This window comes from Saccostrea cucullata, unplaced genomic scaffold, assembly GCF_032062105.1.
Source record: "Saccostrea cucullata isolate Sc308-1 unplaced genomic scaffold, CSIRO_AGI_Scuc_v1 ctg203, whole genome shotgun sequence".
Classification (NCBI taxonomy): domain Eukaryota; kingdom Metazoa; phylum Mollusca; class Bivalvia; order Ostreida; family Ostreidae; genus Saccostrea; species Saccostrea cuccullata.
In genome coordinates, this window is record NW_026925998.1 from 345,117 (window position 1) to 362,362 (window position 17,246).

Here is a 17,246-nt window from a genome sequence, read left to right on the forward strand (position 1 = left end):
ACCTAGTACTTTGTGAGATGCCCTTTTAGACGAATAACATTCATTAATCTCCGGGGAATAGATCGGTAGAGGCATTTAACGAAGTCTGGGCTGATCTCCCTCCAAATACACTGGATTTCGTGGAATAGATCATCCTTACTCGCGATCCTCCCAACTCGTGTCTGTAACTTTCTCTTGATAAGTAACCATAGATTCTCGATGATATTGATATCGGGACTTTGTGCAGGCCAGCTCATTCCAGTTATTCTATTTCTGTGCATAAATTCCTGGGTAGTTCTCGCACGATGTACGGGGGCATTGTCATCCTGGAATATATAGTCACCAGATGGAAAATGGCGAGCTATAACTGGCCACAGATTGTTATCAAGAATATCCTGGTATTTTTCAGCGTTAATATTTCCATTTACAGCCGTGATGGTACCAATTTCATGCCAAGTAATACACCCCCAGATCATGACCTCAAAGCATGGTTTCGAACGGCGCTGAGTCACCAAATCAGGCCTCCACCCTTCACCCCTCTTACGCCAAACATACACCCTTGAATCACGTCCAATAACAATTTTTGATTCGTCCGAGAAAATAACTTTCTTCCAAAATCCTTCCACTGTTAACTTTCGTTTTTCCCGGCACCATGACAATCTCTTTCTTCGATTTACCTCCCCTATCACTAGTTTCTTCTTTGATACACGTCTTGTAAATCCATGTTTATGTAAATGAAGTTGTAATGTACGCTTAGATACGGGAATATTCCTGTTTTCATTAAATTTATTTGTGATTTCTGTTAGACTGTCCCTCCTGTTAACTTTAACTAACCTTTCTAAGCATCTATAGTCACGTTCTGTCACAGTAGGCTGTCGACCACTTCGCGGGATGTTTTCCACTGAACCTCTCTCTTCAAAACGTTTTTTCAGTGATCCAATGGTGGAGTGGGATACACCGAGAACATCTGCCACATACCTGACAGTTTTTCCCTCATCAAGTAATTTCTTGGCGACTTCTTTCACCTCACTACTGAGTTCTTTTCCTTTTCTACCCATATCACTTTCAGTCGTCAAAATTTGTAAACAAAGCAGACGAAAATAAAATCACGTGACATATCAAATGTCACATGGCCATCGGAGGTTAAAAATAACTACGCAAAATACCAACGATATTTTTAAACTTTTTTTATTTACATCAAAATATGTAAGTTACAGGATGAAAATGTAAACACGTCGCCATCTTGTCCGAATATATATTGCATCATACTGTACATATATATATATATATATATATATATATATATATATATATATATATATATATATATATATATATATATATATATATATATATATATATATATATATATATATATATATATATATATATATATATATATATATATATATATATATATATATATATATATTAAAAGAAAATATGAAAGTAATATTATTTATGTATTGTTTGAGCATCTATGTGGCTTTTTATTTGTCCCGATAGGGAAAAAACAAAATTAAACAAAATAACAAGAAATATTAAGTAGAAATGGAACGCAAGAAGTGCCAACTTTGACAGCGTATTGTAAATAGTCTAGACACAGAATCTCAAATCGCCACATACAATAGATAGTTTAATGTTTGATCTTTTATTCAATTGTACACTGATGTTTGCACTTTTTGATTAAAGGTAGGCACGAAACGTTCGAAAATTACCTGTGTTATCCTATGAAATCAGAAGAAAAACTATCCGACATTGCATTGCAGTTTCCATATATGGTAAAAGTTTTGGTCGCCATATTGAATCTAGCTATTCTCCAAACACGGAGGCCGCCCAGACCTGATGATTACGGCGGCTTCTTTTTGATGTAGTAAGTCATTTAATTTTATTTAGACGTTAAGATACATTTTTCTTTAGATATTGTTTAAACAATCCTGTATACACCCGGTTTTTATCCAGTAACAGTAACATATTTTCTTTAAAAAAAAAACGTGTATGGGGAACATAAATTTTTATGAACATGTAGTACCTGTAGTAATATGATGCAAACATATTTTCTTTGGTTTGAATATATTTCATTGTATAAATACTATACAAATGGTTTGATCACAAGTTCCTTTGGTACACTTGTAATAGAGGAAAGTGATTTATATAGTTTCAAATGTACATCTGAAAGATATCTACTGAAATACGAGTTTTGGAATGTACTTTCGTTTTATCGCCACACCCCTTACTTGTGAAACATGAGTTTAAATGGCTGTATTTATATCGTTGTGGTTTAGGGGCTTTTCATAATGCATTTTGGCAATAATTGTTTGAAAGTCTTACAATCTAAAATACGTCTTGCAAATAACTGGGCTTCAGTCTTGGGAAAAAAAACAACTGTTAATTGAAGTTTTGTGAACAATTTATTTATTCTATTTAATTATTTTTTTATTCTAATAACTAATGAACTAAGTTACTTATTTATTCATTAGGAAATTTATCTGTCTGTTTATTTATTGATACATTCTTTTCTTCATGTATAATTTCTTACCATAATGCATGCATTAATCATCGATATATTATCTGTGTAATCTCACTATAGAAAAGAATTTGAAACACTATTTTCGAAGAAAAATAAATATGTATAAATAATAATAATACTTTACTTAAAGAGGGTGAGTCAGTTGGTGCGAGCACTATTTTTCCTTGAGGCCCTCTATAAAAAATTAAAATACTTATAATACAATTACAATACCTAAAATACACAATGATAAATAGCACAATCAAAAGTGATATAACACAATCTACAATAAAAATACACGCATTATAAAAATAAATTAAATTCTTTTATTCCTTGTATCAACAGATACATCAAATTAACATATAAAGAGCATACAATATACATAATTGCCATTTTAACATATACACAATCATTCATAATTGTGCATATCTGTTCATAGATATTAGAGTAATATTATGATAGTAAATCAATATTTTAAAATCATTAATATTTACTTTTCCGTATATGATATGCTTCTCTTAAAAAATTCCCAAGACCCCTTAGTTCCCTTACAATTCGAATTTATATACACTACTATTTTGATAATAATATTTAAGGAATAACTGTCTTATTTTTCGATTTCATGAAATGATCAATCGATTGGCTTGCGTGATAATTTGCAAAAACGCCGAAGGCGTTTATGCATAAAATTATCACACAAACCAATCGATTGATCATCTTCATGAAATTGAGAAATCTGACAGTTATTCCTTATATTTACATGCTTTGATTCCGCCAATCCACGTGCTCCAAGCCCTGCTTCTGTCTAGCTGTTTGTCCCGCCCTGCACGTGATTTTTTTTTTTTGGAACCGCGCCAATACATTGATGAGGAAATAAAGTACATTTACAATTGGTAATTTTATCTCGGACAAAGACATTGGAATTGTAAATATTTTTAAATATATTTCTTCCTTAAATTTTCATATGTAGGACATTGTAAAATGAAATTTACAGGTATATCTTCTATTTCATTCAGAAAACACACTATACATTTTCTATCATTTCTATTGGTATTCGTGTATCTATCAATTCGCCATTTTCCTGTATCATTTCTTCATAATAAGTCTTAAGAATACAATTTTCTGTTTTTCTAAACTTTAACCAATATTTCATAATTTTTATTTTCCTTAGAATATGGCATAGACATCTACCAAGTTCGAGATAAACAAGCTTGTTGGTAGCATTCTTTTTTAACCCCATTTTTCTTCTTTTACAGAACATAATATCAGGGACCTACATGTTTATACTAAGTATATAGGTCCCTGATAATACGGGCTTTTTCAATATCACTTCCTTTGTTAAACCCTCATGCTTCCGAAGCATGAAAAGCACACTATTGACATAGGTGTCGAAAACTGAACATTTTGTTTGAAAATTAAAATAGTAATAATCATTTATTTTACTATTATTATTATTATTATTATTTATTATTATTATTTTACTTGCTCTGCAAGCTTCTGTAGTGCTTTAGAAAATTTACTATTATAATTTAATGATAAATATACTTATTTACTATTAAATTTCTAATTCTTTTTCGTCGTAAAATCACCTCTCATTTTTTTTTAAATTTTTCCTACATTTCAAAAAACCATTATTTTAGATTTATCTGCATTTACAGTTAGATTCCATTTTTGCAATAATTATGCAAAGAGTCAAGTATTTGTTGTAAAGCTTTGGGTGTTTCTGCGAATAAATTTTTACCAGTATCATCAGCATACATAATAGGGAATATATTAAATGAATTAATTTCAATTGATGGACAATTCTCGTTTAACAAATGCATTTCAAAACCGTTTACATAAAAAGAGTATAATATTGAGGATAAAATTGCACCCTCAAATAGTCCAACTTGACTTCCATTTAGGAAATAAATTTTGTAAGCCAAGTTAGCTTTGAATTAATAATCTAATGAATGTTTTCTTTAATTTATTCTAGAGCACTGTATCCAAGGCGTATTCCAAACATGAGAGAAGGCAAGACTCTCACCACAGAAACTTTGATATTTCTCTTTGGAACCTCCTTTATAACAACTTTTCTTCTCATTGTGTGCGTATGTTTTCGAAGAAAATCTAAACGTGCAGGTAAATAAATTTCATATTTTAAACAAAGAGAATCTGTTATATAAGAAGCAAAAGTGATGTGCGTTTTACTGATGTTTTTGATTTCTTTGCAAGATTACTTTAAACCAGAGAACACTTTTTCTTTAGTAGTAGATCTTTGTAACCACTTAATTTTTTTCACGCAAGGTCACTGAGTATTTTTTTACAACTTGGCCTCGGAAACATTTACTTTCTCCCTCGTGAACTTCCCCGAAAATCTTTTCTTGACTATTTTGAAAAAGAACCCAGAAATAGGTAAAAATATGTGAGGTCATTACAAAATTGCATTCATATATACAATAATTTTTAGCGGTAATACAAAATGTATTTACATTACCTCGAAAATGACGTATTCATATACGACAAAATGTTGAATAAGGAAATAGGACTGAATCATAGTTTAAGTATACTCTTAAAACCTTTTGATAACCTTGTGTGTTTACCATCATGCTTTGTGCCTAGAAAAACCGCTTGTAGAATTTAGAATTATTCATTACGTATTCTTTCCAGAGCTAGCTAGCTAGGGTAATTTAGTAAAGGAACACAGTTTTGTTTGAGAGGTAAAACACAGTCTTACAGTGGGTTTAGTTGAATAAATATCAGTCCTCTGTTTCTCTTATACTAGTATTAATATGACTATGGAAGCAATTTCCTTTCTCATCCAAAGATTATGGCCAATCATAAGTTTAATAGGTTGAAAGTTTTATAAAAAATGTTGTTAAACTTCAAGGTCATGAGGTCAAAATGATAAATATAGCATATTTGAAAAAGTCTTCTCAATGACAATGTACACGTGAAATACGGAAACCATATTCCTTCTCATTCAAGGGTTATGACCAAGCTTAAGGTTAGGGTTCTTGTGATAGACAGACTAGCAGACAGACAGGCGAATGATATGTAATGTACTTCACTTTCGCGAAAGCAGGTACAATTAAAGACATCGTTGGTTTTTAATAGAGATAAAGTGTACTGAAGAAAATCAACACACTTGTATTTACATTTTTATGGAGTACCCTTGTACTCGATAGGAAAATCGTCCACGAAAAACCGATTTTTAGTCCCCTACCGGTGAAACCGGAGGGGACTATAGGTTTCCTCTGCATCTGTCCATCTAGCTGTCCACATGTCTGTCAGTCAGTCTGTCCTACTTGGTTTTCCGCAATTTTTTTTCTAAATGCTTGCAGATATTTCGCTGAATTTTGGTATGTGAGTGTATCTTAATAAGTTACTGTTTCGCTTCATTGATTTTTGACAGAATTATGGCATTTTAAATTTTCAATAATGGTTTAAGATCGGGTTCGTGCTGCGCTAAATACCGATAGTCAACATGGTAAATATGAAGCGAGAAAAAGATGTTGAAAAAATTAGTTGAATTTTCGTCTTAATGTGGATTATTTTGTTAGCTTAAAGACATTCACAACCTCAAAATCAAGCAGTTTTACCTTGGTCATAACTTTTTGCATATCTGTATTTAAAAATGACACCCTGAAGAAAAAGGGGAACCCGGTAGGGGACATGTATTGCTTATGCAATACTCTCACTCTCAGGATACTTGTTAAATAGAGGCATTATAAATGATAATGGTTACAAGATTACATGTACTATGTTTATTGTAAATTGCATATTTATTTTTTTAATAAATGAATATTTTCTTTTGAAGATAGAGGATCAAAGGTGCTATCAATTGAAGACAACACTGTGTGGCGGTCAGCCGGGTTCGATCGCCGGTGGCCAGATAGCTCATTCGGTAGAGCACCTGACCGGAGTTTCAGGGGGCCCGGGTTCGAATCCCGGTCTGGTCCGCTGCATTTTCTCCTCTCCCGTTACATGTGGTGCCGTGACCAGGATTTGGAATTGACAGGTGAAAGACCTGCCAGGGATGAGCCTGGGTTGGGGTCCTTGGAGGGCCAAAGACCTTTAAGGAGGGAGGAATGTGGCGGTCAGCCGGGTTCGATCGCCGGTGGCCAGATAGCTCATTCGGTAGAGCACCTGACCGGAGTTTCAGGGGGCCCGGGTTCGAATCCCGGTCTGGTCCGCTGCATTTTCTCCTCTCCCGTTACAACTGCAATACCGAATCCTGAAACATTTAACCAGAATACTTTAATAGGAGGAAACATATCAAGAAGAAGTCCACAACTTCCACAGAATCTACCTGATGTTGCTCCCTATCAAGTATTATTGGATGGTAGGAGCAGTTATTAAAATAAACTGATTTACGTTTTTCGAACAAGCCTCGATGGTATCGGTTCTTGAATTACCTTGGACCGTTTGCTATTGTACCATCATACTATTCTAGCATACCATTAACACGTAATGATTACCAGGCATATTGAAAATAGAAATACTTGAAATTTAAGTACTGACCCAATTTGTTTTCGAAGGACAAGGAACGCATGTGACGCCTGCCTTTACCTTCTTTAATAATTAAATCTAAGAGCTAGTGGTCAGCTATATATATGCTTCTAGCATATTTAAAAGTAAAAATCAAAAATATCGCAAATTATTATGCTTCCTGTCAGTTTGTCTCTATATAACCCATACCCTACTATTCTCGCATAGTGGTCTAAGGATTTATATAGCGTAAGCATACTATGCCGAAATAGTGTACGGCCTTATTTTCTGAATAAAATTCTTCATTGCACTCACCAGGAACCGAACTCACAACCATGAGGTTGCCAATCCGATGCCTTATCGATTACGCCACAGAGACAATCACTGATTGGGAAAATTTTATTAAATATATAATTTAATTTATACAATTGACACAAGAAGGAGAAAATAGACAAATATTATTTGAAAACAGTTATATTTATTCTAAGGAATCTTAGATAAATGTGTACAACAAAGTTTCAAACTAATTACATACAGATCGTTAGATGAATTGATATCATGGGGTCATTAAAACGCTTTTTTATATAGCGCTTGATTGAAGGATGTAAAAGAAAATTATCAATGAGAATCCACGTCTGTAATCAAATCAGTCTTACTAACAAAACAGAAAATAAAGATGAGTATATTTGGGACAGAAAATCCTGACTTATTTAGAGAAAATACTAGTAACCAAAATAAATAAGCATGCAACTAATTTTAGCATGAAGATTTTGAATGAGTTTTTGCAAGTGCTCTGTGTTACCACCATTATTTTCAGGAAAAAAAAACAAATGGATTGTCGCATAAATAATAACAACAGTCAGCATAATAATAACAATAGTGTTGTATTATGCATGTACTATGCCTAAATAGTAGGCAGGGTTTGACACATAGTGCACTCGCCTCCGGCTCGTGCACCATGTGTCAAACCCTGCCTACTATTTAGGCATAGTACATGCATAATGCAACACTATTATATAAACATTGTTTTGTGAAATGTTTTGCGATATCTTTTTGAATTTTTACTTTTAAATATGCCAAAAAACTGTACCGATTCTTCATTTTGTTTTTGAAATTATATGCTTCCAGCATATACAGTATTTCATGCAAAAAAACATGAACATGAACATACACACATAGAAAAAAAAATGTTGTGGAGTCTGTCAATCAAAAAAAATATTTATTCCAAACCTTCGAATGAATAATTAAGTTGAATTCATTGTAAAAAATATTTATTATATTACATGTGTTAAAAACCCTCTCTACGCTTCACACTAAAGAGTTCTGATTCTATGGTATTTTCTGCAGTTAGAGTTACGAGGGCTGTTAGATAAATAATGTCCTTGGTGCTCAGAAAGAAGTAAAAGACGCTTTTTAATGATTTAGTCTTAATGATTTAACATAATATTCTCTTTTTAATCATAACACATGTCCATAATTTTTTTTTATCCAATTTCTGATTGTTTTTAGAACTCATTTATGGATGTGACCCTTAGTACACTGGAAAATGGCAGATCTTATGATTTCCTGGACTCGTTTTCTTCTGGAAGGTGTTTTTTTTTCTCAAGTTTGAAAAAATGAAACAATTCAAAAGGCGAAAGATCTGGCGATTATTGTTAATGTGAAAAAATAACTTCCTGTTAATCCCAAAAAACTCCTTTACTCTTCAGGGCGTGTGGGTTTGGACGCTGTCATGAAGAAATTTAATGTAGGGGATTCCTGATTCTGGTTCCTTCCTCTCATTAACCTTTCAATTTTTTTGCAAAAAATTTGCTTTCTAGACTCTTCCAGAAATAAACTGCCTCCCCGAATATGAATTTGTACAACAAGACCACTAATATTTAAGAAAAATGTATATTAATCTGTCTTTGTGCTCTTGCTGTTCTTTGCTCTTCTCTGACCTTTGCTGTTTTAGTCAATTACATCTTCTTGTAAATTTTGTTTTGAGGGTTTTAAGCAATAGATTCAAGTTTCATTACCCGTTTGAATTTAAAACAAACGTGGATTTACTTATATTTTAAAATAATTGTGTAGATATTCTTACATGCTGTCGTTTTCAATCATTTTTCAAAACATAGGGTGACCTTTCAGTACTAAGCTTTTTTTTTTACTTCAAACGTTTCTTTTAAACAGTGTGAACTACTCACGAAATGATGTCGAATTTGCTGTGTCTTAAATTCAATTATACATCAACAGTGACTATTTGTTAAAATTTGGCAAACAGTACATTAGTTGTTATTTTTTTTTATTGGCAAGGACTGTATCCATTTTTGATGCCCATTATATAATTTTTATCGTTGAAATCCACCTGCTCATTTGTCTATAAAACAGACATTGGTTGCCGTAAATTTTACATATTCAGTGAATATTTCTTTGGGCTTCTTAACGATTTTTACAGCAGCCTAAATGCACAGGCACTTGGGGTATGGACCCCCAATAAGGAAAAAGGTGACTCGAACCCAGATTTAAAAAAAAATTTAAAAAGATTGAAAGGGGGGGGGGGCATATCACAAGTGCCTGTGCCTACATGAAGCGTTTAAGTTCACTCTAGTTTACTGATTCTTTACCACTTATTTTTAATGCAGTGTCTTGAATAACCTTGTTTCCAAACTTCTCATAATGAAACTATGTGATAAAAAGTGGTGACATAAATTTATATAAATTCATTAAAGATTCAATAATACGAAAAAAAATCAAGCTTAATGTCATATGATATCTGTATTGTACGTCATACAGTTCAGGACATTATTTATTGTCTTTTTTCATTTTGTATTTTTCATAATTTTTTATGACAATCAGTGCACATGCTAAATAGCATAAAATTTGAAATATCAAAAATATGTTGTATATTGGAACTTTTAACTTTCAAAGGTCAAGGGTCACGAATTCGGTATCCATCGCAAATTGTAAATGCCATAGTGTCAAGTAATAAGCGTGCAAAATATCAAAACTAAGTCTCTTACAGTTCTTGTACAAGGTGTGACAGACAGCTAGACAGACAGACGGATAGAAAGACAGACGCCGGGTAAAGCGATTCCTTACCGCAGGCGATACTAAAACGATATTTAAACAAATTCGTATCTACTTCTGTCAGTCTTTCTTTTTTTCAGTAGCATGAAAAATGACGTGAAAATATCAAATGATAATTTCATATTTTATTTTAAAAATTTTTCTTAGAGGGAAGGCAACAGAATGGAAACGTTAAAGTTCCCCGTAGAATTGTAAGTTTTCATTTGCTTGTTTTGAACTTTTTTGAAGTAAAAATATCAAACATTATTCATTTTCTTTTATCTACATTACATCGATCAACATAATCTCAGATTACTAGTGTTATTCGTGATATTTTGTGTTTTAGAATTCTGTCATATCAATTTATCAATTTTTAAAATATCACAATTATATTTTTTCAGTATGAAGAGTATGTAAGTATAGATTTCCAGTGCTATAAAAACTTTACTATTTCAGCGTTTAATTTTGAATATGCTACTCAGATGCATTTTTAAGGAGGTCGGGGTGGCAACAAATAAACCATCAGATAGAACTTACTTTTTTTTAGATATGATATCATAAGATGTCAACTATCATTTGGCAAAGAAAAATTGCATGCATTTTAGTTTCAAAATTCGATCATTTTGTATATCTTTACATGAAGCTCTTCTTCTAAAGGAGACCCAAATAGTCTGAAAATGGCCACAACCACCCAGCCCCTTTTAACAGTTTAACAATCCAATGCTATCAGAATATTGCATTGTTATCCCCTCTGAGCCAGAACTAATGCTATGGTCATAAATGTCAAAAATATGTTGTATATTGGCACTTTTAACATTCAAAGGACAAGGTCAAGGGTCACGAGGTCGGTAACCATGGCAATTTACAAATGCCATTGTGCCCAGCAATAAGCGTGCAAAATATCAAAACTAAATCTCTTACAGTTCTTGAGATACAAGGTGTGAGAGAAGGACGGACAGACAGATGCCGGGTAAAGTGATCCATTAGTGCTGCACTTCTCTGCAGGCGACACTAAAATGCAATGCTGAATAGTGTTTTTAGGGTTTTTGAAATTAAATTTTCGTAACCTATGAAAACTTCTTTTTAAATAACTACTGAGATTTTTATGCCCCGCCATGAATATGGCCGGGGGCATATAGTGTTTGTCATGTCCGTCTTCCGTCCTTCCGTCTGTCCTTCCTTCACATTCTGCGTTTAGCTCTGTGCAAAGCTAAGTTTCAAAGAAACTATCCAAGATATTTTCATCAAACTTCATATGCTGATAGATATTGATTAGAGCTATGCAACTGCATCATCATTTTTTGACCTTGACCTTTCGTTTGACTTTGACTACACTTTTCTTAGATTAGTGTTTAGCTCAGTTTTAAACATACCATTTAAGATGGTGTTATCACACTTCATGTGTTGATGCGTACTGATGAGAGCTATTCATTTGCATCACCATTTTGGCCTTTACCTCACTTATCTTTTAATTAGTGTTTAGCTCAGTTTGAAACATAAGATTTAAGATGGTGTTATCAAACATCACGTGTTGATACATACTAATGAGAGCTATTCAACTGCATCACCATTTTGACCTTGACCTTTCCTTTGATCATGACCTCACTTATCTCTAATTAGTGTGTTAGTTCAATTTTAAAGATACCATTCTAGATATTCTTATCAAACTATATATGTTGATAAATATTGATGAGAGATATACAACTGCATCAACATTTTTTACATTGACCTTTCCTTTGACCATGACCTCGTAAATCAATGTCAAACTTCATATGCTGATACATACTGATGTAAGCAATTCAACTGCATCAACATTTCTGACCTTGACCTTTTATTTGACCTTGACCTTTCCTTTGACCTTGACCTCATTTAGCTTTAATTAGTGTTTAGCTCAGTTTTTAAAATTACCATTCAAGATATTTTTATCAAACAGCATGTTACATACTGATGAGAGCAATTCAGCTGCATAAATATTTTCGACCTTGACCTTTCCTTTGACCTTGACCCCACTATTCCTTAATCAGTGTCAAACTTCATATGCTGATACATACTAATGAGAGCAATTCAACTGCATCAACATTTTTGACCATGACCTTTTATTTGACCTTGACCTCCCTTTTATCAAATTGTGTTTAAGTCAGTTTTGATTAAAGAAATCATCCTAGATATTTTTAACAAACTTCATTTGTTGATACATATTGATAAGAGATATGCAACTGCATCAACATTTTTTACTTTGACCTTTCCTTTGCCCTTGACCCCACTTTTCCTAAATTAGTGTCAAACTCCATATGCTGATACATACTGATGTAGGCAATTCAACTGTATTAACATTTTTGACCTTGACCTCTCTTTTATCAAATTGTTTTAAGTCAGTTATAAAGAAACCATTTATAATATTTTTTTTCAACTTCATATGCTGAAACATACTGATGAGAGCTTTTCAACTGCATCTACAGTTTTTGACCTTGGCATTTCCTTTGCCCTTGACCTCATTTTAATGAAATTAGTGTCAAACTTCATATGCTAACACATACTAAGCAATTCAACTCACCACTATTCAAGATATTCTGATCAAATTTCCTACACTAATACAAATTTTCATGTTGCATTACTAATATACCCTTGGCGGGGCATTCATGTCCTATGGACATATTTCTTGCCAAAGAAGGGTCTAGTAACTAATGAAGATCATCATTTACTCATATGTATGATATAATCTTATACATGCTTTGTTTACCTACATGTATTTTAAAAGAATTTTTCTTACATTATTGTAGTATCCAAAGGGTAGGGTAAGTTCATTTTCATTGAAAGAACGTTTTTATCATCCGTGAAATACCCGCTTTGATATAATATTAATATTTACTCAGGACATACGTGAGCATCGTTAACATGCTTGTCTATTTCTTCTCCACTTTGCAGAGAATATAGATGGTTCAATATAACTATGTCACATTCATAAATATAAAAAGTGTTTGCAAAATTACAATCAAATTCTCCATCATGAAAGTCACACACAGCAGGACATTAATTTTAATTTGGTTGGTAGTGATGGTAAATGAACACCCATTTCTTATTCATAAATATATCAAATCATTCAGAAAAATATTGGAAGTCATTTTGAGTAAAAAGATCAGACCACGTATTTCAAAAAAGTTGCATTAGGCTCATTATGATAAATCATGTTTTGACCACCATTGGACTTCCCTTCTCTTTTCTAGCTTCTCTGTCTGGAGAGCATTAAAGGGGAGTTAAATCCTAGTAGTTAATTTTCGTAGATAGTGATACAAAACATATTTACAGGATTTAAACAAGGAAGATATTGATTTAACAATTATTTATGACACGGAAATATTTTAGCTCACCTGAGTTGAAGGCTCAAGTGAGCTTTTCTGATCACATTTTGTCCGTCGTCCGTCTGTCCGTCCGTCTGTAAACTTTTCACATTTTCGACTTTTTCTCAAGAACCACTGGGCCAATTTTGACCAAACGTAGTACAAAGCATCCTTGGGTGAAGGAAAATTTAAATTGTTAAAATGAAGGGCCAAGTCCCCTCACAAGGGGAGATAATCAAGAAAAAACAAAAATAGGGTGGGGTCATTAAAAAATCTTCTTCTCAAGAACCACTGGGCCAATAAAGCTGAAGCTTATGTGGAAACACCCTAGGGTAGTGTAGATTCTAAATTTTTCAAATCATGACCCCCGGGGGTTGGTCGTGGCCACAATGGGGAATCAAAGTTTTACATAGAAATATATAGGAAAAATCTTTGAAATCTTCTTCTCAAGAACCACAGGGCCAGAAAAGCTGAAACTTATGTGGAAGCATCCTTGGGTAGTGTAGATTATAAATTGTTCAAATCATGACCTCCGGGGGTAGGGCGGGGCCACATTGGGGAATCAAAGTTTTACATAGAAATATATAGGAAAAATCTTTGAAATCTTCTTCTCAAGAACCACTGGGCCAGAAAAGCTGAAACTTATGTGGAAGCATCCTGGGGAAGTGTAGATTTCAAATTGTCTAAATTATGATCATTGGGGTAGGGTGGGGCCACATTGGGGAATCAAAGTTTTACATAGAAATATATAGGAAAAATCTTTGAAAATCTTCTTTTCAAGAACCACTGGGCCAGAAAATCTGAAACTTATGTGGAAGCATCCTGGGGGTAGTGTAGATTTTAAATTGTTCAAATCATGACCCCCCGGGTGTAGGGCGGTGCCACAGTGGGGAATCAAAGTTTTACATATGTAGAAATATATAGGAAAAATCTTTAAAAATCTTCTTCTCAAGATCCACTAGGCCAAAAAATCTGAAACTTATGTGGAAGCACCCTGGGGTAGTGTACATTCCAAATTCTTCAAATCATGACCCCCGGGGGTTGGGCGGGGCCACAATGGGGAATCAAAGTTTTACATAGAAATATATAGGAAAATTCATTGAAAATCTTCTTCTCAAGAACCACTGGGCCAGAAAAGCTGAAACTTATGAAGAAGCACCCTGGGGTAGTGTAGATTTTAAATTGTTCAAATCATGACCACCGGGGGTAGGGCGGGGCCATAATGGGGAATCAATGTTTTACATAGAAATATATAGGAAAAATCTTTGAAAATCTTCTTCTCAAGAACCACTGGGCCAGAAAAGCTGAAACTTATGTGGAAGCATCCTGGGGTAGTGTAGATTCTAAATTGTTTAAATCATGTCCCCCGAGAGTAGGGCGGGGCCACAATGGGGAATCAATGTTTTACATAGAAATATATAGGAAAAATCTTTAAAAATCTTCTTCTCAAGAACCACTGGGATAGAAAAACTGAAACTTATGTGGAAGCATCCTGGGGTAGTGTAGATTTCAAATTGTCTAAATTATGATCATTGGGGTAGGGTGGGGTCACAATATGTATTACAAAGGGGAAATCTGGTAAAGAACAAAGGTTCTCAGGTGAGCGATGTGGCCCATGTGCCTCTTGTTTTTTTAAAAAATTACTTCAAAATTTTTAATAGGTTTTAGGGTCTAAATGTCTAGAATATAAATAAATTCAAGAATGACCTAGAATGTGCTTATTTCATCTATGTGTATCAATTGTGCAGTAATCTTTGAAAGTTCAAAGATGATTTTTTTCCAGATTCGAATTAGGTCTTCTACTTTTATAATCTTGTGAAAAGGAGATAATACAAGCGTTTACGGGTATATTTATCCTTATTTTGCACTTTCTGAAGCATCTAGCAAAGTTACAGTTACATGTGTATGCCAGTATTCTAAATTCTGCCTAACCTTAATAAAAGCAGTACTGTCAAAGCAACTTTGTTTTATTGAAAAAATAAGTTATAGATAACTAAGCGTCTTTTCACCCTTACAGTTGTAATGGTTTGAAGTACAAAAATTAAATTTATTTTCATTCAATAAAGTTTAAATTTACCAATTATTTCAAAAAATGTATAGGTCGCCATATTATTTAAGATGGGAGACGTAAATAAGCAGAAGCATATATGCCAACATAATAAATCGTACATTTTTTATCATATATACAGTATCATAAATATTATGTAAAAACAGATTAAATTGCATAATTCTGATGCTGAAAGTTCCTAAATACTTGCTTCATATAAGATATTATTGAATTGTGAATATCAGGGAAACTATTTTACATTAGAAGCACAATAAAGAAAATGCCTGAATGAAGCTTCCTGAGTAGGAGTTATTGCCCTTGTAAACATTTTTTTAAAATATTAAATAATTGATTAAACAAAAGAAAGTGTGCATTTTTAATTTCTTTTACTTAACAATATTTATCATTACACTTATGGAAAACCATTCTTCCAAAATATATTGTTCTATTGGGTATGAATTTAATTTAATAACAGTTTTTGTAAAAACCTATGATATAATAGGAGGGTGGAATTACCTTAAATATAAATCCAAAGTTTGTAAGAATTGTTCTCTTTTTTAATATTTTGGTACTCAAAATGTATCGTTTTAAGTTTTTTTTCACAATTTTCAAAGGGTCATTGGGCTAATATATATAGTAGGTCAAAGCTTAAAATAGAACAACATTTGAGGGGCAATTGAATGCAAAATTTGGACTTTCATAAAATGCTCTTCCAGTTTTATACCAGTATTAAAATATTTGAGATGTAAGCTGATGGACCATTTTTGTTATATTGCTTGGTTTTCTCTGAGACGCCCACTTAAGACTAGAATATGTCGTAAAATTTTGGCTTTTAAAAATATTAGGCGATTAGACGCTTTATTAGATGCTTTTTATTGTGTTTGTCTTTTTTCATTCTAACAATTTACACTTTGAAACGTGACGTTTAGTTGTGACGTGGCAACACCCCATATGTTTGATATTTTCAACGTCTATAAAATTAATTCAAGTAAGCAATATTAAATGAAATTTTCAAATTTGATTAGATTTATTTTTATGCATCTTTTGGTATATTATTATCAAATTTTTATGCATCTTTTGGTATATTCTATTTGATAATATGACGCCAAATATTAAAGATATTGACAAAGTTACATTAATTTTGGATCAATCCTCGTATTAGAACCATTTGTCCGCTTAAATAAATTACGCCAAATAGTTGTTACGTACACCATATAGCAGATATAGCAAAGCACCAAGCTTTACACCCGCCAAGAAAACTAGCTATATAATAACTAAAATTTTGAATCTGTACATTTTCTTGGAACAATCATTTATGGCAAGAAGTTTATTATTCTTGAAAAAATTGTTTTGTCTTCGAAAGAATCAATATGTTTTGTATTTAATTTCAGACAAGACCAAGGGTATGTATTATTTTTTAAAAATTAGTTTTACTTTGAATATATATATATATATATATATATATATATATATATATATATATATATATATATATATATATATATATATATATATATATATATATATATATATATATATATATATATATATATATATATATATATATATATATATATATATATATATATATATATATATATATATATATATATATATATATATATATATATATATATATATATATATATATATATATATATATATATATATATATATATATATATATATATATATATATATATATATATATATATATATATATATATATATATATATATATATATATATATATATATATATATATATATATATATATATATATATATATATATATATATATATATATATATATATATATATATATATATATATATATATATATATATATATATAT

The 17,246-nt window shown here is 32.0% G+C and overlaps 1 protein-coding gene across 1 annotated transcript; it reads left to right on the forward strand.

Moving 5' to 3' along the window:
• The first annotated feature begins 1,776 nt into the window (after positions 1 to 1,776).
• On the forward strand, positions 1,777 to 13,278 carry LOC134270323 (uncharacterized). Its single transcript, XM_062752543.1, has 5 exons — positions 1,777 to 1,852; positions 4,464 to 4,609; positions 6,288 to 6,812; positions 10,175 to 10,218; positions 13,231 to 13,278. The coding sequence occupies exons 2-5, from the start codon at positions 4,492 to 4,494 to the stop codon at positions 13,276 to 13,278; spliced, it is 735 nt and encodes a 244-aa protein (XP_062608527.1). The 5' UTR covers positions 1,777 to 1,852; positions 4,464 to 4,491.
• Positions 13,279 to 17,246: the final 3,968 nt, after the last annotated feature.